The sequence below is a fragment of the Lycorma delicatula genome, chromosome 8, assembly GCF_047948215.1.
Source record: "Lycorma delicatula isolate Av1 chromosome 8, ASM4794821v1, whole genome shotgun sequence".
Lineage (NCBI taxonomy): Eukaryota > Metazoa > Arthropoda > Insecta > Hemiptera > Fulgoridae > Lycorma > Lycorma delicatula.
The window spans coordinates 24,938,803-24,966,461 of record NC_134462.1 but is presented as its reverse complement, the minus strand read 5'-3'; the positions used below and the strand labels follow the sequence as shown (position 1 = coordinate 24,966,461).

Sequence of the window (27,659 nt, the reverse complement as noted above, 5' to 3'; positions counted from 1 at the left end):
TTGTGTTGGCGTGTTTGAAACTTGATACCTTTTGACTGGATAAACCGATTTTGATGAAATTTTGTACAGTGACTGGTGTATATTATAGGGCAATTTGTTAGTAAACCTTTTGGGGTCAATATCTCCAGGGGAGGTAGATAGTTTTTTAGAATCAATTTTTTCAAAATTTTGCAACTATAACCCACTTTATATTAATTTCAGTACATGCGTGCATGTTTATCTTATCGTTTAAAAAAACAAAAAAACGTGGCCCCAAAATTCTTTAAATTCAAAATAAAAATTCAAAATTCCACAAAAATTGAAAGTGCTGTCTTTTTATTTATTGCATACTTTTAACCGAATTTTTTTTGTCTTCTTAAGCATAATAATATTGGTGCAAGTGACCCCCCAAAAAAATACTTTGAGGGCAATATTAGGGGTGTAGGAACCAATAAGTTTAAAAATATCGATATTTTTTTGTTTATTTTCATGTGTGTAATTATTTTTCCACCTTATAAGAATATCCAGTGCCAGAAATTTTTACAACTTTGTTATAAGCTTTTATATAGATGCTACAGAGCTTACCTACGAAACTGTTTTCTTTAACCCGCAGAATGACAGATATTCCGTTAATAAATAATTGGAGGAGAATGAAGAATAAATGTTTATTGATGTTACTCATCCAACAAGGATTAACTTACAGATTTTCTAATTGGAAAAAAGTGTTTGTTAATTTTATTAGTTATAATACTAGCATACGTACATACAAATAAACGTTTAAAGATTACATAAATTATGAAATCTGTTAATTAGAACATAGATTTATGGAAACCATTTCATTCGGATGTATTACATATAATTGTTAATTTTTGTGATATAAATTATATTTAGGGAAACCATCTCGTTACCTCTAATTTGACTCAATATAAAAAAATATTAAAAAAGAACTATATAAAAAACGCTCTAAAATACGATACGATCAGAGTTTTACTGAAAAGTTTGATAGAACCAGTGATTAAAAAAAATATCAATAACAGTAATCAATAAGTAATAATTGTTAAAAATGTATTCGTTTTGAGAGCGATCGGTTAACCGTACATATTTAAATAATGATTTCAAGTTGACCGGTTATATTATTTTTGCAAGAAAAACAGTAATAGAAAAATTGATAAATAGACGTAAACATAAAAACACGTAATTTTTTTCATTCAGTGTTTTACGACTTGATTTAATGATTAAGTTTTTCTTAAAAGACAATACTGAAGAGGATGTGGTTAGGTATTCATAGTTTTGATAGCTTACTTGTGTGGTCTCGTGAATGATTGATTGATGTGTGTAGATCTTCATTTTTTAACTGTATGTAGGATTAGAAAGTTACTTATTATTAACTTTATGAATGTATCCTTTTGTATTTGATCCCGTCTGGTTAAATTTACGTATGTAAATTATTCTTTATTTAATAATAATTATTTTCAAAAATCATCCTGCTGATGAATTTCAATTTATTCCTATTATTTCAGTACTAGAAATTAATCAGTTTATTATAATTTCCTTTTATTAATAAAAGAATATCTTTATTTATTTTTTTTTTTTTTTTGGTATAATTTCTATATGCCAATTAGTTAAAAAGGAGTTTGTTTAGTACCAAGAGTGTGAAGAAATTTACATAATGGAATTGAATTACCATCTTTTTAGTGACTAAACAACTTTCTTATGTGCTGATTTTTTTTAGGTTTCAAATATTATTTATACTTGTAATCAATTAACTTAGTTTAGAATAACAAAAAAGATATGATATTGATTTCAAAGAGATTTGAAGAAGTTTTAAAATAATATTAAAACAAAAAAAAAAGATAAAAATTTCTGAGAAAAACTTTTCCGGATTAGTTATTGTGTCGTCTTGTCAAGTGCACTTATAGTTAAGTTTAAAAATTTAACGACGATATTACAGCACAAAGGCAAAGACGACCAGTCTATATATTCCACAAAATTATAGTGTTAAGTCTTAACCCTTAAATAATTTTCAATCGTTTAGCATAGAATAATTGTGTTTAGTAAACTCTCCTGCCTCGAAAAGATCTATTTTCGGTATGAGATCAAGCCAATAAGACCCCCATCAAAGAGAAAATTCAAAAATATTAAATGAAAATGGTAGGGTTCTGACATAAATAGCGCGCAATTTAAAATGTTCCGTCTTTTTTCAAATAACCCTCGTATTATGAGATAACAATTAAGATAAATAAATTATTAAACTACGACCTAAAAAAATATTTTTTCGTGTATCACGTACTGCAATTATAATTTTTAGTAAAAGATTTCAGGGAGATAAAAAAAATGTGAAACAGTTTACACACGAAACCGATTTTGAAAACTTTAAGGATGAATAATTTTTTACATCCAATAATCACATTTGATGAGACAAGTTTCCTTCATTACAGTCCTTAGTCAAATTCTCCCAGTATGGACTTTTCCAACTTCTATCAGTTGGGAAAGTCCTGGTATTCATCTTTTGGGATTGGAAAGGCATATTGCTCGTAGATTTTCTCCACAAACGTCGAACCGAACTGTGAATGTTGCTTACTACTGAGAGATCTTGGACAAAGTGGAAGCCACCTCCAAGATCAAGAGGCACCGTCAGCCAGTTAGAAATGTAATTCTCATTCACAATGCCAAGCCTGACACACCCCCTTAGTACTTGGGATAAGTCCCTAAAACATCCCCCGTACAGCTCAGATTTATCCCCACATTTTTTTTGGGGGGACATTGAAGGAGTAACTGGGAGGATATTGATTTTAGATCGTCAGCCAGGTAGAGGAATACATAAAAAAAAGGTCAAGCAATTCTTTCCGCAGAGGATGAGATGAGAGTTTTGTAGTGTGTGTGTGAAAAATGCCATGCCTGACCGGGATTCGAACCCAGGACCTGGTACAAATTAGTATTTACGTCATGTTTTGTACTCCGCTATTTCTATTATCTAACCATATGACGCAAATATCTTGTTAAATAATTGTGAACGGAATACAGAGGTATCTGAAATGTGTCATTAGGAATGGAATTAATGTGTTCAGTATGTGCAAATAAAAAAATCAAACCGGATCTCATTTGTTACATAATTATTATCAACGTTACGATTCTACATTGAAATGAATAATTGATGTTTTCTCTAATTGTAATTTGAGTTATTTCATGCGTTTTCAGCTTGTATGCAGTGTTAACTACGATTGTCCATATAATGCTATTAGATGATTCATACATACTGTATTATTCTGTGTATATATTCTCTAATTTATATTTACAATGTCTTTTTTTATTCCAGGTAAGTTCGTGATTCGATTTTTTCTTCTAAAGTCATCATTAATGATTCATGTAGATGTTATTAAGCAACAGAATGTAAGTATGTAAATAAATAACTGAATAATTTCATTTTGACATTTACATATAATAAATAACGTACCATTACACAGCTGACATCAGAAAGAGATACGTATATTGCTCTGATAAGAAACAAACCTCCCTAAGGTTTCCAGGATACATAAAGGTAAATGTTGGTAACATTTTCATTAGAATGAAAATTCAATATACACAATTATAAATTAAAAAATAGCCATGATTTTAAAACTCAATACTGAAATATAATTCACAATTTAATTACCAGTAATGAAAATTATTTAAACATATATTTATTACACGTTAAATGGAGTTGCAGAACTTGCAGATTTTTACTTGCATGAAGCAAAGGAACTATCGTAATCGCGAAAAATTTCTGTTTTTTAGATTTAAACGGAAATATCCATTTTGACCATCCTTGAAAACCATTTTGACTAGTTTCGCCGTGACGTCTGTACGTACGTACGTATCTCGCATTGAAATCGTGCATTTAGGACTGTTGTAACATTTAGTTGTGCCCCTCCCCTTTTGATTGCAATTGACTGGACCAAAAGTGTACAAAAAAGCCCAAAATCCAAAGAATTTAGATGTTCGACTTTTTCTTAACAATAATAAGCCCTCAATGAGAGATTTTCAACGATATATCATAAGTGGTACATATTTTCATTGGTTTCAGTTATAGTCAGATGGAATTTTAATTAATGAAATATTTGGATCTTAGAAGGGGAAAGTAAATCTGTTAGAATCAGACTAACTTTTTTTTAATTTAAATATATTGATTTGTTAAAAAAATTCTTATGTAATTCAGTAATAACAATAAAAAAAATATGAAAAAATATCATAAGTTATTAATGAAATAAAATTTTATGTACTTTCCATTTTGAAAACGGTATATTTGTAATTTAAAAGGGGTACAAGTCATGTAACCCAAACCCACCGGGTTGGTCTATTGGGGAACGCGTCTTCCCAAATCAGCTGATTTAGAAGTCGAGAGTTCCAGCGTTCAAGTTCTAGTGAAGTTAGTTATTTGAATACTAGATCGTTGGTGGTTGGGTTTCAATTAACCATACATCTCAGTAATGATCGAACTGAGACTGTAAAAGACTACTATTTTTACTAGTCATACTCTTATACTGTATACTCTTATCGGATAGACATCCGATACAAAATAATTTGTACCCCCATGGTTTCATTTACGGTTCAATATCTTCTTTATATGTATATACAACGCGCTATATACATATTGTAAGATTTCAATATAATATATTAAATGATGAGTTTCTTGGATTTACTACTTATTGATAGAGGCAAACAAAAAACAGCTTCTTGCAGGCGATAAATTAACGTATCACCAGATAATTTTTTACTTTTAAAAGAAACAGCAATATCCTAAACAAATCGGAAGGATACGGAGGAATTTAGTTTCTAAGAATGGTGGATTAAATTATCCACAAATTATTGTCCTTTACACTTATTTTACGAATCGCAAAACCGTACGTATATATATATCCGTTAAATTTGTATCCTTCACTAGTAAGAGAAGTTTGTCGATACACCAGTGCTATAACAGAAGAACCTAAAAATGTAAATATTTTACACAATGAAATGGCGGAGTATTTTATGTTAACTTGACCAACATATTAGGAGTACATTGAGGTGGTAGATGAATGGTTACAATTCTTCGAAAATATTACAGTACAATTTTTCCTTTACGGGTCCAGTTGAAAATAAATAAAAAAAAACAGCCGTTTATATTAATTTTCGTAGAACACGTATATGTATGGTGAGAGAACAACTCTCTCCCTCACTGAATCTCATACAAATGATTCCACGACACAATCATATATACTGAACACACATATCAGAATCTACGAGGTTTTCGTTTTCGTCTAGAAATTTATGTATTCGAATTGTTAACACGCTAACTTTTTTCATATGCTATAGAAATCATAAAAATAATGTAGACTTTGAGAAAAATGAGTTATTTTAAAAATGCTACAACAAAAAAAAGATTTATGATTATATATCTGTGGGGTCATTCCAAGCAAAATAAAATAAAATGAGCCCAATCCGTCTAGTACAGTGGTTCCCAAACTTTTCCAAGTCACGGCGCCCTTTTTCAATTAAATTTTTTCCATGGCGCCCTACCCTAAGTAAAAGTATGACTACTCGTAAGAGATAAAAATAAATAAAACTCGTGTATCTTCATTATTTTTTTTTACTTTATTAACATTAAATTAATAAATTATAAATGTCTTTGTTCAATTAATTATGTACGAAGCTTTTACAATATTTCCCGGCGCCCCTGTGAAGAAGCCGAGGCGCACAGTTTGAGATCACTGATCTAGTAGAATGCAAAAACTGTAAATAGGTTTTCAGCCCAATTTTTTTGATACGTAAGATACTTAATTTTTAAAAGGTTTTAGTTTTATAGAAGTAAATAATACGCATAAAATTATCAATTATTCTGTTTATAATTTTGTTATATTTAGCAGTACGTTCTTTAAAAAAAATAAATATTTATTCTATTAAAAGTATAGTTATGTTTTATTATTATTTTTATACTGTGCTGTGTAGGAATATTATATTTTACCTCAATTAATTTGTGATTGATTAAAATTTTTATATTACAAAAAATAGTGGTTTATAGAAACTAGAGGAATATAAGTATTTAATAAGGAATAGGTAGGCGATAGTGAGGTCCTACACGACTGCTATAATGGGAAGGGAGTCTTGGTTACGCTAGGAATTTCAGACTATTCGTATTTAAAAGGAAGAAGAATAAGAATTCCGTAAGACTTTTATGGATCGTTTAAAATTTTAAAGGATTCAGATCACATATCGATATGCTACTAAAAATCTAAATTATATTTAATAATTATATTATTATCATTTTCTTTATTGAAATTCGCGTATTTTTATTATTCATTCACAAAATATCGTCATCATTTTGTTTTAAGGTGATTAATTACCCACGTAATATTAAAGCTTCTACTTACCCATTCCAGAAAATTTCGGATGAAAGGCAGAACACTACTAACGACGGGGAGGTGAAATTTTAACTCTGAAAATGGTTTATGTTGCTTCTACTTGAAAAGCAAACTGGTATTATGACAGTCGCTTATAAGGGTATGTAAATTGTGATACGAATCGTCCGACCTTACGTAAAACAATTATAAGTTTAATTATAATTTTTTTACGATGAAATCCCACATTGTAAAACTTTTTTCAAATAAACCACAATCCCTACAGATGACTATACTCTTTGCAAATGTTTTGTTTAGTTTGTAATTTTTCTTAAATTACTATTATAGTCATTTGATATAATCTTGTTAAACCTTCAAATTGTTGTTTAGACAGTATGAGAACATTAAATTTTATATTAACATCCTATTACAGGTAATAATAGGTAAAATCCTAAACCTATTATAGGTAAAATTAAAATCAAATTAGCTCTCTTATTTCATAAGAGAGCTACCTATTGTAATGGGTACCATGAGTCGACTTCGGGAAAAATTTCGACATCCGGAAATTTCTTCGCGTTTCACATCCTCCAGATCCCAAAACCACCGTCAGCTCAAACGTTTTTATATATATATATATATTTCACTTTCTTGTGGACACGATAACGACCGTAATTTTGCGTCAGTCATTTTCAACTCTTTCTTTAAAAATAAGTCCTCCCAAAATCTCGGTTGAGTTCGTTAACGGCCAAAATTTCGGTTCATGGGGGTGAAAATCGGGGGACTTTTTCGAAAATATAAAATATCGAATTCATTTAAAATTCCTACTATTCTTTGGATAAGGACATAAAACTTATGTAAGTAAATTTTTTTGATATCACCAACCATTGGCCCATGGGGTGGAAAAATGGGATTTTGAAGACAAAAAATGATACCTCCAATAGACACAGCATCGAATCGGTTTAAAGTGGTCGTTAGTCCTCTAAACATTACCTAAAACTTTTTGTCTGTAACAATTTTTAATATGAGCATCCCTTACGGCAAGGGATGACCAAAATGTTGCTGGAATTGTAAAAAAAATGGGGTTTTTCGTATGCTAAAAATGTGAAACTTTTTTCACATGCAACCATTGTCGTATTGAGTAAATTTAAAATTTTTTCTTAACTTTAAGATGGAAATCTTTTTTATCCCCTACTTAGTACCGCTGAAACCTACCTCTGCCTTCCGGCATCCCAAAAGGGATTTTTTTTTTGCCTTTGTTACTCCACGTAACGTAATATTCCAACAGGTTGTTATACATCTAAATCAGTTCAACCCTTGAGCTGCTACGGTGTAACAAACACACAAACATATACCCTAAATATATTACACACTCCTTTTTGGACAGTAGTGAAAAAATAAATCTTGTTATATATTTTTTCTCTGTTAGATAATATTTGGAAATAAGTAAACTAAATTAACTCTATTGAACTTCCTGACTTACGAACCTCTAACTTCATAAAAATTTATTGTATTTACCACAATAAATAGGGTTGTATAATAGTAGTCTCTTGAAATTCACATTCTACCAGTTAGTTACAAATCAACTTATTGAATCGTAAATTATAAAATAACATATTAGTACGAGTATTTCTGTGATACATTTTCGTGTTAGAAAATTTAAATCACCCTTACTTGTCTTCAGTATCCTTCTCGTTCTCTAACCACAACTCTCTCTCATCTCATTTATTACCCACGTCACTATTTTACTTGTTACTTTGTACCACCCCTTTTATGAAAAAGGAAAGCGAAAGCAGGTTTGTCTGATACTCAATATCTCGCTTAAGTGCTTATTAATATTATATTTCGTCCTCCCAACGTTCATTTTTAGTTATATTTTTAGATGTGTTTACAGATAAGAGAGTGTAATGTGTATATATATATATATATATATGTTATATATGCAGCTCCACACTAATTGAACCGATCTTTATAAAATTGGCATAAAACTATTTGTCTTGAAAAAAAATAAAATGATTAATACAGTTTTTCTAAACCGAACGTGTAAAGGAGTGGTTTATCGTATTGAAAAAGAAAATTATAAAAATATAGTCATATTCAAGTTAAAAGAAAGAAGAGCCATATGTTTAGAAATAAGGGCTCACTAAACGACGTTGCAAGTTATAATTAAAGGAAAGAATGCTAGAGGATGACCGAGGCTCAAGTATATTGATCTAATTATGAAAGGCATGAGATGTGGTTCCTATGCAATCCAACCGAAATCTTTCGCAAGCCGTAACTCGCAAACGAAGCATTTTAGGATATATGTTTATATGAACTTATTCCATTATTTTCACCAGAAGAATAGGTTATGAAACTTCCGGGAGAACTTCGTGGTATACTCTGTGTTTATAAATCCTTAAACTTTAAGGGTTTCCATACTTTTTTAACAATATATATTTATATATTACCGTTGAAGGTAATCAACCATATCAAATCATATCTGGTAAATGTCGATATTCTACTGTGAATTTCGACATATGCCAAATGCGTCGGTGAAAGACCGAAATATTTATTATTCGACCTTTGCCGGTATTTGTCGACAAACACCGATAAACTCTGGTGGAGGTTGAAAGATAATTAGAAATTTTTAAAAAATCACCCTACATCAATCTCTACCGTAAATAGATTACGTGAAACCCTCCTAAAAATAGGAAGTTTAAATTTAACCCAAACATGACCTACGATCGCCAACCTCAACTAATTAACATTGAATATACAAATTATATATTCCTCGAATTAATTAAAAAATTTAATCGAATTTTCATCGTTTTATAAATTCAAAGGACCACTCTTGATATACAGAATATGTTAACTGCATGGATGAACGATAACGGTAGAAATAAATGGTCAGATATTTTACCCTTTGTTAAAGTTTTTTTATAAAAAATATTTTTATTCAAGATGTTGAACGCGATAAATTTGATTAATCGCCTCCATTGTTGGAGAATAACATATTATAATTTGTTTACTAAAAGTTAATCAAACGAATTAGCCAACGAATCAAAGGTTATGTTTGGCTTAAATTTAAACTTTCTTTTTTTACTATGGTTTTTCGTAACTTATTTACCTTAGAGATTGGTATCAGGTGATTAATTTTAGAAGAGCTTATGTGTGTTTGTTAACATATACTGGCAAAGGTCCGAATGCACATGTTTTTCACCGACGTATTTGGTATGTGTTGACATTTACCGGAGAATTCTCTAATTTCAGTCTTTCACGGCAATATATGTATATGTATAATCAACAATAGTCTATATATTGTTAAAAAAAGGTTTGGAAACTCTTAAATTAAGATTTCAACAATTTATACAAAAAATGAAATTAATTCTCCTACCTTGAAACGATATGTTTTCTAGCAAACATCCAACCACACCAGGGACCTCCATTATTTTTTAATGGAAAGGGTAGGGTGTCACCCATCATTTTAAATGTATGAAAAAAATGACGTAAAAAAATTCGGTCTAATATAACCCTAACCAAAATGAGCGGTCACAGCCTTACTTTTTTCTTTTTTTCATTGCGACCCAAGTAGATGTAGTCTCATACCGAAAAAAAGATTGTTTTAAATAGGAGCATTTGCTAAATTTTTTATTTTATTTTTTCATTTATTTAGAAGATACATTTATTCAAAACAAAGTTTAGCTGATGCTTCCAGTTCAATAGAAAGTATTTTTGACAAGGTATTAATTTTTCAATGCAATTTAAAGTGATGTGTGATAACCGTAAACATTGCTTTGACTCTTAAAACATTATTTTGAAGTTATTTATTTATTTTAAAGTTATTTTACTTGCTTAAAAATTTTCAGAAATATGTAGTGAGGATTTTTTCTAATATTACTAGACTTAATGAGTAAGATGTTTATTTTAAGAAATAAAATGACAACTGCAATTATACTCTGAACATAACTCTAAGAGCTTTCCAATGCCGTATATATTACCTTTACTATATTATTATACACTTTACTATATTACCTAGACATTAAATTAAAATATATATCCAGGCTTTCGTCTTACCTGTATACGGGGTTTATCATGAAGTTCTCCTGAGACTTTCATAACTTATTCTACTCGTGAAAATTATGGGAAAAGAACATATAAACATACGTCCTAAAATGCTTTGTTTGCGAGTTACGTAAGATGTTAATTAAGGAACAGAATTAGTAATTTCTTATGGATTTTAACCTGAAAAATCGAATGAAGTAGATCCCAGAACTTTATTTGCAGTAGTTTTTGAGAAATCTTGGATGGAAACCAACAAATTGGGTAAAACCCATGTTTTTTATGTTTGACATAAAAATAACATTGTTAAATGATAAATAAACACATAAAACTTAAAAACAAAATTGTATAGATAATAATTCTGAACAAAATGATATCAGTTCGATAAAACAAAAGTTAGAAAAATTCGAATTTTATTTAGAAACAGGATACTAGACCAAAGTGAATTATTCGTACCAGTTTTTCATTTTTTTACATTCTTCTCGTCATTTTCTTTCAAATGATGTTTAATTCGCTTAAAAAAAATATAGTTGCAATTTGTTAAAATAAATTAATTACAATATATTTAATTAAAGGCAACGTTTGCTAGGCAACCCGGGAGTAATGTATTAAACTATAATTTAAATCTAGTTTCATTAAAAAAACAAAAAAACAAACAGATACCTGCAGAAATTAGCTGCCAGATCTTAGACTATAAAACAATGATTTTTTTAAATGTGAAAAAAAATTCCAAATCTGGCTGGGATTTGAACCTAGAACTTTTCGAGTAATCTTTTTTTTATCTGTACGTTGCAATCCTATATGTATAAAAATGAATATTTGTTCCGTTTGCGTTCCTATACTATTTATCCGATTGCGATGAAACTTTGGTGAGTTGTGCGCAAGCCCGCGTAAGTTTCTGAATAAGTTTGGATCCGTTAGGTGGTGCTGGGGTCGAGATATTTCGAAAAATTGTATTTATGGTTCGATTTGGCTCTTATTTAGTATACATATTAGTTACGTGAAAGAAATATTTTTGCAAAAAATGGACCCCTTATATGGAGCTGGTGTCGAGATATTTACGAAACAAACAATATATATATATATATATTGTTCGTCGTATGTTTGTCCACTACAGACTAAAAAAACTAAAATTGAAAAAAGGGGGAAAGAGAAAAAAGGATAAAAGGAAATAGAAAAAGGGGTAATGGGAAATATGGGAAAAGGAAGTAGGGATATGATGAAAGGTTAAATTTCATGAATTCCGTTATTTTTTAGTTTAATCAAACTTTCAATTGTGTTTATTTAATCGATATATATACTCAAATCTAGCAATAGCAAAGCATTACCGGGTCTGCAAGTATATATATATAAAAATGAAAGTTTGGTTGCTCCATATGCATTCTTATACCATTCATCCGATTACGATGAAACTTTTTTGAGTTGTGCGCACGCCCGCAAAGGTTTCTGAATTAGTTTGGACCCGCTAGGTGGCGCTTGAAGTCGAGATATTTCGAAAAATTGTATTTATGGTCCGAAACAATAAAAAACTGAACATTACAGAATGTCACAAAATTTAACTTTTTCCTTAGTCCCATCTTCCCTTTTTCCCTTCTTTATTTTTTCCTTTTCTCCTTTTTTCATTTTTCGCAAAAATATATATTCTGAATATGAGCCAGCACGCTCGCAAAGGTTTCTGAATTAGTTTGGACCCGCTAGGTGGCGCTTGAAGTCGAGATATTTCGAAAAATTGTATTTATGGTCCGAAACAATAAAAAACTGAACATTACAGAATGTCACAAAATGTAACCTTTCCCTTAGTCCCATCTTCCCTTTTTCCCTTCTTTATTTTTTCCTTTTCCCCTTTTTTCATTTTTCGCAAAAATATATGTTCTGAATATGAGCCAGCACGCTTGCAAAGGTTTCTGAATTAGTTTGGACCCGCTAGGTGGCGCTTGAAGTCGAGATATTTCGAAAAATTGTATTTTTCGAAACAATAAAAAACTGAGCATTACAGAATGTCACAAAATTTAACTTTTCCCTTAGTCCCATCTTCCCTTTTCCCTTCTTTATTTTTTTCTTTTCCTCTTTTTTCATTTTTCGCAAAAATATGTATTCTGAATATGAGCCAGCACGCTCGAAAAGGTTTCTGAATTAGTTTGGACCCGCTAGGTGGCGCTTGAAGTCGAGATATTTCGAAAAATTTATTTATGGTCCGAAACAATAAAAAACTGAACATTACAGAATGTCACAAAATTTAACTTTTCCCTTAGTCCCATCTTCCCTTTTTCCCTTCTTTATTTTTTCCTTTTCCCCTTTTTTCATTTTTCGCAAAAATATATGTTCTGAATATGAGCCAGCACGCTTGCAAAGGTTTCTGAATTAGTTTGGACCCGCTAGGTGGCGCTTGAAGTCTAGATACTTCGAAAAATTGTATTTTTGGTCCGAAACAATAAAAAACTGAGCATTACAGAATGTCACAAAATTTAACTTTTCCCTTAGTCCCATCTTCCCTTTTCCCTTCTTTATTTTTTTCTTTTCCTCTTTTTTTCATTTTTCGCAAAAATATATATTCTGAATATGAGCCAGCACGCTTGCAAAGGTTTCTGAATTAGTTTGGACCTGCTAGGTGGCGCTTGAAGTCGAGATATTTCGAAAAATTGTATTTATGGTCTGATTTGGCTCATATTCAGAACATATATTAATGTTTCATCAAACTTCCATTTGGGTTCATTTAATATATATATATATATATATATATAAGATATGCTATGGCGAAGCTAGTACATGTATAAAATTACTTACCTTTACTAGTATTTGAACTTCAGAATCTTTTACTATGAAAATCAGCTGTTAAACAAGTGATTTGCGATGAGTTTATTTACTACTAGTCCAATCCTCTGGGGTTTTCGGATAACTGGTAAAGATTGTACCACTTCATTAAGAGTTTATTTTGTTACCAAATGTGGAGTACTTTAAATACTTTTTATATTCATAATATTAAAACTTAATATTGAAATGTATATTGCTGGAAAGGCCGCCACTTAAATAATTCGTATGTAGGATAGATAGTAAGTACTCTTATAAATGTAATTAAACGTGTTAAACCCTACCTACTTACCGGTTTGAATAGTTCCATTCAATTTTAATACTCGTATTGTTATACACGTTGTTAATCTTCCATGATCCTATCAAAACCTAAAACCGTACCGAAATACAGACGAGGAGATATAGTATGAGCCGAGTCGTTCTTATTGTTCCGTGCAGTGGAGTCGGTGGTCGGATTGTAGCGGCGGTTAAGGTGATGGAGGAGAAGGAGGAGGTACGATGTCGAATTTCAGTTTATACTCTTACAGCGCTCTGGTTCGCATCTACTCACCGAACCGAGCTTCCGAGCGATTCACTGCTTCACCTTCATCCGATATCACGAACTGGATCTCTCCTTCTCTTTTCCTGAACCCCTAGAAGCGCTACGCTTTTAGTTAAACTCCGACGCTGCTGCGGTTTTATTCGGTATTCAAGTCGAACGCGCTTTGCTTTAACGGTTTAACTTTGTCGATGATAGCTTCGTAGTTTTGCGGACACTTTACTTAATGACTAACGTTAGGGAGATAACATTCTCTCTTCCTCATTTTGATAACTAAAAGTAGCTTTGTTCAACACTTACCTTAATACAACGTATAACAGAAAAACACTTTTAATTATTCGTACGGGTTAATGAAACTTTACGCTTTCTAGTTAATAATATCATAACTTTACTACATCTCTTAACACGGCTCGTTAACACGAGTTGATTATTTCAAATTTTAGCCGTAAGTACCTTTTTACTCTATATTACGTTACGATGGCGATGCTGGAAGAAATACCAATGGTCAATGATCACTAAGTTTTAAAAAATTGTACTATTTCACTACATTATATAAATTATTCTGTTTCTTTTAATCTTCTTAGGACTCATATGTTGACGCAACAAATTGAAAATTAATGTTGAAAAATACGCAATATTTACAAATTTTATAAAATATTTAATTATTAAAAGAAAAAATATATAAATAAAAGACAATTCCCTAAATATCGTTTCCATAGTAGCGAATTATTTCCTAACGTTCTATTGTTTGCTGAAGTCCTGTAATTAGGTATATTTCATAAAAAAGCTACCTATTAAAATGGGTACCATGATTTGACTTCCGGAAAATTTCGACATATCTTCGCGTTTCACATTCCTCAGACCTCAAAACCACCGTCAATTCAAAAGACCGTGTTTGATCAGTGTGTTCTTCCAGTACTCACCTACGGATGCGAGACCTGGACTTTAAATGAGTTTGTGAAAGGAAAGCTTCGGACAGCACAAAGAAACATGGAAAGGTCAATGCTAGGCTATACAAGGAGGGACCGGAAAAGAGCGGAAGACGTAAGAGCCATAACGAGAATGCATGACGTAATGGAAACAGTGAAAGCTCTGAAATGGCGAAGGGCAGGGCATATCACGAGAAGATGTGATGGAAGGTGGAAAAAGCCGGTCCTTGAGTGGAGTCCAAGAGAGCGACAAAGGTCAAGAGGCAGGCCACCAGACCGATGGCGCAGAGGCATTAGAAGGGTGGCTGGAACCAACTGGCAGAGGACGGCGCAGGACAGACAAGCATGGCGAGAACTGTTGAAGGCTTACCTGTCGAACTAGACTTGAGGAGGCTACATCATGTAAAAGATATATATATATATATATATATATACATACGTATTTCACTTTCTTGTGGACCCGGTAACTGCCCTAATTTTGCGCCAATCACTGTCAAATTGATACATAAAATATAACCATCCAAAATCTTGGTTGAGTTTGTTATTGGGCAAAATCTGTCAATTTGGGAGGGCGGTCTGTTTCGAAAAAATAAAATATTGCTATAACTTTCTTATTAAGTAAAATATCGAATTCGTTTAAAGTTTCTCTTATTCTTTGAATAAAGGCCTATTACTTATTTAAGTAAATTTTTTTTATCACTAACCATTGGACCAGGAGGTAAATAAAATTAGGTTACGAAGACAAAAGATCATAACTCCCTTAATAGACACATTATCGAATTTGTTTAAAGTGGTTTTTGTCCTCTAAACATTACCTGAAACTTTTGTCTGAAACAATTTTTGATATGACTGACGGCAAGGAATGACCTAAATGTTGCTGGAATTGTAAGAAGATGGAGCTTGTCGTATGCTAAAAATGTGAAACTTTTTTCATATGCGACCATTGTGTTATTGAGTAAATTTGAAGTTTCTCTTAACTTTAAGGTGGAAATCTTTTTTATCCTTTACTTAGCACCAGTGAAATCTACCTCTGCCTTCTGAAGTGCCGAGACGGATTTTTTTGAGTTCAGTTGTAGTTGATTTAAACCTGGAACAGCTCTATCTGTAATTATTGTATATCAATTTTTTTATTTACTTGATTCTGATGGTTAAAAAATTAAAAACGGACTGAATTTATAAAAATCGCATGTGTATAAAAACGAGTGTTAACAAATGGTCATGTACAAATTACATTTCAATAGGTAAAAATAGAAAAAATGAAATTTAGCGAAACTTCTACCTCAAAACAATCTATTTATGATTTGAGACATCCTAAGCACTAGTTTCAAATGGAAAAGAGAGAGATGTGACACTTATTTCAAAGGGCATTAAACTGAATTTTTGACATAAAAAATTTCGAGCTTCGGCAATCAATCCTAAGTAAAACGTCGGCCATTTATTATTTTTCACTGACAAGTTTAAAAGAGGTCTGCATTATCTCTTAAATAATTTTTCAGTAGTGAAACACTAAAAAAGTATAATTTGGAGAATTCTACTGCTTCAAAAAATTTATTTTTGAAATTAATATTAATAATTAGTGTCCGCAGTTTTGATAAGTCTTATAGCCCGAAGTTTTTTTTTACGTTAATTTGTTTCAATATAATTTAAAATGATGTGTTATTACTTTCCCTTTTCATTTAAAATTTTTGAGTTGCTCTTCCATGAAGGCATCCTAGGGGCTTGGGCGTGGTGGTCTCCTACCGAAAAATAGATCTTTTGAGTAGAAGAATTTGTTAAATTTAATTTTTCTATGTTTAACCATTTAGAAGTTATTAAGGATTCCCAAAGTTTTTAACAGCCGGTATATTTTTTATGGCAGTAAACAATTTTTATTATTAGTTTCATGTGTTTAGTGTTATTTAGAGACATTTTTTTCTTAACGATGTTGCAGTACGATAAATTTCTTTTAAATTTACTTTATTTGAGCAATAAAACATTCTCTTTATTGACTTTTAACTTTCTTTGATTATCCTGAAAATAATTTTGTCGTACTTGTAATGTAAAGGATATATAAATCTTTAGTCGTATTTAAGGTTTAACAGAAAACATTAATGTAAAAAAAAAACACCATACATCATGCTAAACTTTTATGTTTTAAAAACCGTATTTAATGTGACATTTTACGTTTAATAATATGTTGCTTATTTTAAATTCATAAAAATAAATACGTGATTGAATTATAAGCTTTTTCTTAAGTAAAAAAATCATCCGATTTTATAAAATTTCAAAATAAAATGTTTAAATTTGACAGTAATGATGAAGTGTGCTGCTGTATAATATAATATGATGTTGGCTAGATAAAAACAATTTATTTTTCATTTCATAATTTATTTTTAGCAGTTTTTATTACATATATTACATAATTATTACTTCAGATTGATAAAAAACAAAAAAGTCTCCAAAAGAAACCGTAAAATTTTAAAACTGAGAAATTAAGTATTTAAAGAACAAAGGTATTTAAAACCTTTAAACCTACAAAAACAATTAGGGTTCCAAGTTAGCAACTTGCCGAACGCATGAGATATATAAGAAAACATTACATATTATTATTATTATTAGAAAAAATTACATAAAAAAATCATTATAAAAATAAAATCATAATATTATTAGAGAACGTTACATAACAAATTGTCGTAATTGAAAATGTGTGATCGATGACATAAGTAATTAGATAGATATTTCAGTTAAATGAAAGGGATCGATGGTATAAGTAAATTTATCAGTTAAATAAAATAAATTGTAGGTTAAATCAAACTTAATCCTTTAATAGATAAAATATTGTGGTTTTTATCAAATCCCTACCTAAAATCGCAAATTTAATATTACTGTAAAGTATTTAAAATAAAAATTTTATTTTTTTTACGTTACTTAAATAGCAAATATAATCGACCATTCAAATAAATTTTTAAATTACACCCGAAGTTTAACTATGATTCAATCATTCCGTGATTTTATGATTACAGTTAATGCATAATAAAATTATTATTTATTATATGATCAACTATAGATTAATAGTAGAAGGAAGATTAAAGAAAAACAAACCAACATACTTGGCGTTTATAGACCTAGAAAAGGCATTCGACAACGTAGACTGGAATAAAATGTTCAGCATTTTAAAAAAGTTAGGGTTCAAATACAGAGATAGAAGAACAATTGCTAACATGTACAGGAACCAAACAGCAACAGTAACAATTGAAGAACATAAGAAAGAAGCCGTAATAAGAAAGGGAGTCCGACAAGGATGTTCCCTATCTCCGTTACTTTTTAATCTTTACATGGATCTAGCAGTTAATGATGTTAAAGAACAATTTAGATACGGGTAACAGTACAAGGTGAAAAGATAAAGATGCTACGATTTGCTGATGATATAGTAATTCTAGCCTAGGATAAAAAGGATTTAGAAGAAACAATGAACGGCATAGATGAAGTCCTACGCAAGAACTATCGCAAGAAAATAAACAAGAACAAAACAAAAGTAATGAAATGTAGTAGAAATAACAAAGATGGACCACTGAATGTGAAAATAGGAGGAGAAAAGATTATGGAGGTAGAAGAATTTTGTTATTTGGGAAGTAGAATTACTAAAGATAGACGAAGCAGGAGCGATATAAAATGCCGAATAGCACAAGCTAAACTAGCCTTCAGTAAGAAATATAATTTGTTTACATCAAAAATTAATTTAAATGTCAGGAAAAGATTTTTGAAAGTGTATGTTTGGAGTGTCGCTTTATATGGAAGTGAAACTTGGACGATCGGAGTATCTGAGAAGAAAAGATTAGAAGCTTTTGAAATGCGGTGCTATAGGAGAATGTTAAAAAGCAGATGGGTGGATAAAGTGACAAATGAAGAGGTATTGCGGCAAATAGATGAAGAAAGAAGCATTTGGAAAAGTTATAGTTAAAAGAAGAGACAGACTTGTAGGCCACATACTAAGGCATCGTGGAATAGTCGCTTTAATATTGGAAGGACAGGTAGAAGTGAAAAATTGTGTAGGCAGGCCACGTTTGGAATATGTAAAACAAATTGTTAGGGATGTAGGATGTAGGGGTATACTGAAATGAAACGACTAGCACTAAATAGGGAATCTTGGAGAGCTGCATCAAACCAGTCAAATGACTGAAGACAAAAAAAAAGATGCACTATAGAGGTGTAGATGAACGGTTTGTAGTTCAGATACTTAGACACAGTATAAACTTCCTGGGACGGACATAAGTAATTTCTTTTCATTAGGGCCCTTACACCTGTTCTAACGTAGAGGAAAATTAATTCTATTGCAGCATACATCTACATTTTTTATATTTTGTTACCGTTGAAAACAATTCATTTCGGTAAAAGTATCTCTTTGGTACAAGTGAGGGTTTGTTGGCGGGATAGGCGCATATTGCATAAGGGGATTTTGAGCTTTCATCCTTTCTCATCGCCTTACTTTTCCTTTTTTTTTATTTCTGGTCTCTTATCCACCATTTTATATCGTATCAGTCTTTACTCCTACTAGATGCTCAATTATATAGATACCAGGATCTATACAAAGGACGTATCCTGCTTGATGTAATCTGGTAGGAGCCTACAGACCAAACCGGGAACTCTATAGAAGCCGATCAGGTAAAGTTTGCCTCTTAACGTCACATAAAATAATATGCAATCAAATATTATCGTCGCAGATTAAAATTAACTGAGTATCGTATTTGTAGATCCGAATTATTCGAATTTTTGATAACTTGAGAATGTGATTATTGCATTATCCTACGACTTTCATAAGATTACAGTATGAAGCAATTTATAAACCTGTTCAGTGGCATCATTTCTCTCTAAGTTATTTGTATTATTCGAAAAGTAATTTTACAAAATTTATTTATTTTGTATTTTTCACTTATTAATAAAAATGCTTTTTTTTGTATTTAATAATTTTTTTAAATTAGTTAAGTATATAACCGGGTCCAGAACTAAGACCGGTTCTATACGTTAGCTAATTAAAAATTAAAATTCGGGTGGGGCTCTGTCGGGGCACACCGCCGTTGGTTTAACGTAAAACGTTACAAACCTTGGATGAAGTTCCTCCGAGCTACAGACAACCAACTTAATTGTAGAGTTAAACGGGAGATTGTTTTTGTTTTTTAACAAAACTGAAAGTTACCAATGGAAAATTTTAGTTCCTTCATTTGGCCAACTCTACCGATACATTGGCCGGTCTGTATGTCAGCGTTTTAGTGTATTGGATTGAAATAAAAACGAGACATTGACTGCGTACTAAATTTAATTTTAGCATAGACACTAAATGGTACATGACATTTGTTTCGACAAATATTCGACGACAATTTTGTTTAACATCAGTCTGTGATATAAATAAGACACATAAGGCGTAATAAGCAGTGATAGAGGTACTCGCACAGTCGGCCTCGTTCACTGAGCGCGCAGTACCGGCTTTGCGACGCTCCCTAAACAGTCTCGCTCGCTCGGCACCGGATATTGAGGTACTTGTGCGTGGCCCATAACTTCCCCTTTCCAACGATATGCGTAATTTATATTTCCGACTGGCGTTTGCGCGGGATGAGGCTGATTAATTTTTTTACGTTTTTACACCGCGCTATCACGGCTAAGTCGTGAGCTACACTGAATGGAAATGAGTGAGAGCGCCTTAGATCTGCGCTGTGCCTCCTCCCCACCAACCCGCTAGCCAGAGACGCAAACTCAAAATTGTATCGGCGAGCTGACCGTGTAAGTTATAAATTGACACCGCATTTACGTTTTTGAGACTAATAGTTAGGGAGTTATTAAGGCAGGACGATGTAGACCTTTTCGTTACGCTACAAATTTCTGTTCTGGTACCCATATGTTTCGGTCTGATTTTAAAGACGTTTCACGTCAATAAATAAGTAGCATCCTGACTACTCATCGTAAATTCTGCTAAACTACTAACCGTATTAGATCTATTTAACGAATGGCTAGCTAGAGGTACGTCTAACGCATATTGGACTTAATGGTAAGTCTAAGTTAGGCTTAATGGTAAGTGTAACGCATGTTACGTTTGCAATGAGGGGGAGTAAGTACCGGCGAGCTCAACTAAATGGCGTTTTCATCACGCATGCTCATACCTTGCGATATCTAGGATAACATCTGGATCGCCGTCTGTCGTGGAGAATCCATATCAGGGAGTAAAGGACGCAGGTTAACTTTAAGTTCAAGGAGATGACTGGTTCCTAGGCAGGGGGTCGCAACTAACATTATTTAACAAGCAACTGCTGTTGTCAGCAATTTTGAAACCGATTTGCATCTACGGAACTCAACTGTGAGGCACGACAAGCGAGAGTAATATTGAAGTCATACAACGATTCCAGAAGAAATTATTGAGAAATATAACAGAAGTGGTTTTGCGAAAAACTATGAAATACACGATTATCTGGGATTGCCAACCGTTCTAGAGAAGATACGGAGATTAGTACAAGATGCAAAATGAACAAGTATGTGAACTGGCTCGCAGTTAACCTCCAGGGTAACAGCGAGGTAGTTAAGTGTCTAAAGCGACTACATAGATCTGTAAGTTCTCCGAGATTTGAGGTGTGTGTTGTACATCGCCGAAATTTTTTATCTCGTTTCGCCATTTTCTTTGTACGTACTTATGTTTGTAAGTATTTATGTATACTGTATAATACATATGCATATATATATATAATTCACATACCGTTCTTTGTGGAATTTCATTGGAATCCTCTCTGCATTTCATTTTTTTGTATTCGAATTTTTACTTATTTTCCTAAATTAGAACCTATTGTAAATTAAACACTGTGACAAAAATAATTATCGTATGACTCTCACTCATGGTTAAAAAGCAATTTATTAAAATTGAATTCAGATCAATAAATCATAGTGTTTTAACAAAGAGCTCAGTGGATTGTTAACCCAGTAAAAGAATTGTTGCTTTTAAGATTTGATACTTTCAAAGTCGTCATGCTGCTTCAAAAAGCAGAATATAAATTCTGGTATTTTTATACAATTTGATTGAAAAATAATCAAAGGGTAACATCGTTTTTAAAATAATGTCATTTTTATGCTTATTATTTTTATATTTTTTTCTTCTTAAAAATATAAACGATAATGTAATTTTATTTTATTTTATTTTATTTTATTTATCTTATTTTTTTTAATTAATTATAAAAAATTAACTTTTACGATTTTTTTATCAACTTTGTTAAACGTTATTTCCATTTAATAATTTTTATATTGATTTGGTTTTCTTTAATAAAAATCTCATTTCATTTTATTTTTTATATGGAATATTGAAAGAAAAGTTTTTACGATAAATTAATTTTATTAGAATAAAAAGTTTTTTATTGTAGCTGTGAAATCCCTCATCTGAAAAAGTTGTATCTAGTTGAAAGCGAGTTATATTTTTTCAATATTTTAAATTATTTTAGAAGTGTTATCACGTTCGTGTCATGCTGCTCCACGAATTCTTTATTTCTTTTAACGAACAGTTTTTAAAACGTAGCTAAGATTTTATTATAAACGTGAATGAATTTTATTAATACTCTTTAATAATAATGAAATTGTTGGATCGTTTATGACCGATTGTTTAACTAACGATGATAATAATAACGAATCGCGTACTTTAAATTTAATTTAAAAATTATTAAATTTGTACAAAAGACGGTTCAAAATAATGAAAAATTTTAGTCTTTAATTATACTGCAGGATAGATAAAAAAAATATGTATATTTATTTACTAAGAATGCAATTTTTGTGCAGCCTGAAAGGCAATGTAGAAAAATTATTATAAAACGTCAATTTACTCATAAAATTCCGAAATTTTTAGGTCAAATATAAATAGGGTACCTGACACCTGCATTAATGGCTTAATTCCTTTTTACTTCCTGGTATGATTAAAGGAATTATCGTGATCGCGAAAAATTTCGGTATTCAGATTTCAACGGAAATATCCATTTTGACCATACCTGAATCCATTTTGACTAGTTTCGGCGTGACGTCTGTATTTAACGTATCTAAGTACAGACGTCACGTATATACGTCTTGCATAACTCAAAAACGATTAGCCGTAGAATGTTGAAATTTTGAATTTAGGACTGTTGTAACATCTACCTGTGCACCTCCCCTTTTAATTGAAATCGCCTGAACCAAAAGTGTCCATAAAAGCAGAAAATCCAAAAAAAAATTGGATTTTTTAACTGCAAATTGGATTGCAATTCTTAACTGCAGTAATAAGTCCTCAGTGAGAACTTTTCAACGATATATCATAAGTGGTACTTATTTTCATTGGTTCCAGAGTTATAGCCGAATGAAATTTTAATTATTGAAATATTTGAATCTTAGGGGGAAGGCAAGTCTGTTCGAATCAGACTTCATCTCTTTTCTTTAACTTTTCTTTTTTTAAACATTTACGGTAAATAATAATTCAATAATAACAATAAAAAGAAAGTATGAAAATAATATCAGAAGTTATTATTGAAATAAAATTTTATGTAATCTTCATTTTAAAAAAATGTGTATATGTAATATATAGGCGTATAAGGAAGTCTTGTGGTGTCCACATCAGATTTTTTCTTATAACGTCTTGCAGGGTGATGATTTCTCTGTTTTAATTATTATATATGACCGAGTTAAATCGAAGTTTCATCGAACAGGGTACGAACTAGCTCTTCTTTGAAGGCAGTAATGTTAGTTGTTTTTGCCAAATATGAAATATTTGGATCTTAGGAGAAGGCACATCGCTTAGAATCAGACTTCATCTCCTTTTTTTTTTTAATTTCTTTTTTTTTAAATTTAAATATATTGATTTATGAATAATTATTAAAAACTCTCATTGTAAAAAAAAAATTAACTATGAATAAAAAAAAAACAGTTTTCTTTCTTTGTACAGCTTTCTGCTGCAGGTGCATTGATATACGAGTAAAATGAAAAACTAAAACGATAACGTAAAATTTTGGGTATCATGGTTTTCCCGAAGTTTCAAAACCCTCCTAGTCAAAACAAAAAGTTATAAAATTTTCGGAAGATATATACACATATTTGTGTTTGTCTGTATTCTGATTAATACCGTCCGGATTGAATTAATATAAATTCTTTAAAAATAGCTCAAACAACGGTACATTGATAGCAGAAATAAAAATGGAAAAAGAGTAGTTATCATTAACGGATTCCTAGGATTTAGGGTTGGGGAATATTCAACATTATTTCTAAACAGGTCTTTTTTTATATTTCGAAAACCCTTGGTAAAGTTGAAATTCGGCACAAGTATTTCAGTATATACGTATCTCAACTTTGGCCTGATTTTTCGACCCCATCGAATAAGGGGGATCACAGTACCTATGTTATTATTGTTCTATTTTTTCAATAAAGTACAATTTTTTTATTCTTGTTGAAAATTTCACCAAACTGGCGCAACTTAATGGAATAAATAATTACTCCATAAATAAACTTTGACTACTCAGAAACCAAGAGGCGAAGAGATCCGTACTTAAAGTATCATTATTACTTCCCGTCTAGATAGCGCTATACCTGTAGAAGGGAAAGTATTGTATCGGTCCAATTTGGGCATAAGCGGTTTTCACCGGATTTTGACGTTTTGACACGGATGTTAATGTGTGTGTGTGTGTGTGTGTGTGTGTTCTGTGTTGGCCTCTAAATCACCGCAGTTTTTAATCTCCAAAACTACTGGACTGATTTTGACAAACTTGGTCAGATTACTTCTATATATGAGACATTAATTCCCGATTGACTATGTACCTGGTGCGTTAAACCTCGCGGCTACACCAGTTGCTGACCGTACAAGCGAAATTTGTTCTACGTAAATTGTGAAATTACATTCGCTTAGTTAGTGCCTAAATTAAGTTTTGTGCTTGTAACCCGTGTATCAGAAACAAACCACAGTTGTAGGAACTGCTTGATGGAAAAGTTCTACAACTTTGTTGTCAGATTTTTTTTTACATTAGTTTACTTTTTAATTTAAATATCAAAAATTTATATATTTTTTTAAATGTTGAAGTCAGTCGCTATGAGACTCCTTTTTTTTAAAAAAAAAGAAAAGTTCCCTATCATCTACATTAAACTAGATACAGTTGAATATTCAATCATGAATATACATTTTTTCCGCAATTTTAGGTAGATTTCATGAGAAAATTACCTATTGTAATGGGTACCATGATTCAACTTCAGGAAAATTTCGACATATCTTCACGTTTCACATCTCCCAGACCTCAAAACCACCGTCAGCTCAAATGTTTATACATATATTTCACTTTCTTGTGTACACCATAACTGTCGTAATTTTGCGCCAATCACTTTAAAATTGATACATAAAATATAACAACCCAAAATCCCGGACGACTTTGTTAGCGGTCAAAATTGGACATGGGGGTAGAAATGCGGTTCTTTTCGAAAAAGCAAAATATCGCTATAACTTTCTTATTAAGTAAAATGTCGATTTCGTTAAAGTTCCTGCTTTTCTTTGGATAAGAGCCTAAAATTTATCTAAGTAAATTTTTTTGATATCTCCAACCATTGGCCCCGGGGTTTGAAAAAATGGGATCTCGAAGACAAAAAACCATACCTCCCTTAATAGGCACAGTATTCTTTTTAAATCTTTTTAAAGTGGTCTTTAGTCCTCTAAACATTACCTAAAACATTTGAAACAATTTTTGATATGACCAAACCTTACGGCAAGGGCTGACCAAAGCAAAATATCGCTAAAACTTTCTTTTTAAGGAAAACGTCGACTTCATTTAAAGTTCCTATTATTCTTTGGATGAGGGCCTAAAACTAATGTAAGTAAATTTGTTTATATCACCAACCATTGACCCATGGGGTTGAAAAAATGGAGTTTCGAAGACAAATAAGAATCATACCTCCCTTAATAGGCACAGTATCGTATCAGTTTAAAGTGGCCGTTAGTTCTCTAAACATTACTTAAAACCTTTTCTGAAACAACTTTTGATATGATCAACCCTTACGGCAAAGGATGACCAAAACGTCGCTGAAATTGTAAGAAAATGGGGCTTGTCGTATCTAAACATGTGAACCTTTTTCACATGCAACTATTGTCGTATTGAGTAAATTTGAAGTTTTTCTTAACTTTAAGGTGAAAATTTCACTTTAAGAGGTGCTTTCAAACTTTAAGAGGTAGGTTAGGTTTAAGAGATAGCTAATAAAGATTAGCACCGGTGAAATCTACCTCTTCCGCCTTCCGGCGTGCCGAAAGGGATTTTTTAATTTAGAATTACCACAACCATAAGTAAATTTGAATAAAAATAAAAAATGACATTAAGAGGAGATTTCCATTGAAATCACTCAAATAACTGTGTATCTTATACACTTTAAATTTCGGAACCATCATAAGGTATTTACTTCAGAGGATGAATGAGTATGATATGTATGAATGTAAATGACGTGTCGTCTTTTGCAGAATCAGTTCGAATATTCCTAAGACGCGTGGTTAATTGAAACCTAACCACCAAAGAACGGCCGGCCTTCGTGGTGCGAGCGATAGCGCCTCGGCCTTTCATCCGGAGGTTCCGGTTTCGAATCCCGGTCAGGCATAGATTTTTCATACACGCTACAAATCATTCATCTCATCCTCCGAAGCAATACCTAACGGTGGACCCGGAGGTTAAACCAAAAAAAGCACCGGTATCCAGGATCTAGTATTCAAATCCGTATAAAAGTAACTTCCTTTACTAGGATTTCGACCTTAAAACTCTCCATTTTGAAATCAGCTGTTTTGCGATAACGAGTTCACCACTTGACCAACCCGGTGAGCTGAAAAAATCTAATTCCTCTAAGCTCCAAATATATAGAAAACATTTACGTTAGGAGATATTAATCAAAAGATAGGCCAACGCATGCATATAAGTACGTACTTATATACATCCGGAAATTTCTAAATATAAAATTTTTTTTTTTTTAACTAAAACGTGGTAAAAAAACATTCGCCAACTAAAACTGTGACTTACTAACATTCCCTTCATAGCTCTGCTGTTGAAGCAACTATTGAAGTGTATCTGGAAAAGCAAACAATTTTAAAAAATGGAGTTTAAATGGTAATGCGGAGTCTGTTTGATGAAAAAGGATAGAAATTTACCGTAAATTTTAACCAAATTTAATCCTAATATTGATATACTTAATGTAATTAAATTATGAAACACGGTCGTTATTAATTAATTATATTTGATTATAAATTGTGATTAACGTTGTCCGGTATTACTTAGTGGTTTCCTTTATAATAATGATGGATCTGGTATTATAAGCTAACATTTGCAGATTAATTTCGCTTCTCTGAAACTACCGATAATTTTCTGTTTGCAATAGAATCTAATTAAATTTCTGGAAGAGCTCGATCGTAATAAACTTACTCGCGGTTTAATAATTTTTATAAATTAAAAAGTAGTCTTGTTTTTTATTCAGTATTTATAATAATGTATCAACTACGTTAGTATTTTAATCCTATCAATTTACTTTTTGCTTAATGTTTTTAGAATTTTTCTTTCCGTTATTAATCCTGCACAAAAGCTGTTGTTGACATAATATTAAAAATTGTCTAGTTCTTTAATACTGTTTATTGTGCTTATCTTGAAAATGCATACAAAAATAAAGATATGATTTAGTAAACCTAGGATTATTAATTCAGTGGATTTTTTTTTTTTTAAATACAATTTTTTTCTAACACCATTATAATTAGGTTATGTTTAATTTCAGATTTATTGATCGCTTAAGTTATTTAACCTAAAACCAATTTCTCAAGAAATATCTTTGTTGTTCAATATGTGTAAACGAACTATCATCGGCCCTTATAGCTAACATAAATCATTACTTGACAGGCGGGCGGAAAAATCGTTAAAAAGCTTTTTTTAATCAAAATATTTCTTTTAGGTCATATTTCTTACTAAGCATAATTAAATATTAATTTAGAGAAAATTTATTGTTTCAAATACGTAACCTAAAAAGTAAAAATTATTAAAGTTCGATCGG

General features: G+C 31.3%; 1 protein-coding gene across 1 annotated transcript in view; it reads left to right on the top strand.

Annotated features, from left to right (window-relative positions):
• The first annotated feature begins 3,334 nt into the window (after positions 1 to 3,334).
• The window catches only part of Pxn (Peroxidasin), a 247,756-nt gene continuing 223,431 nt past the window's right edge, over positions 3,335 to 27,659 (top strand). The window contains exon 1 of the mRNA XM_075373983.1: positions 3,335 to 3,369. Coding sequence (XP_075230098.1) covers positions 3,350 to 3,369 — 20 coding nt within the window. The 5' untranslated portion in view covers positions 3,335 to 3,349. The remainder of the gene's footprint in view (positions 3,370 to 27,659) is intronic.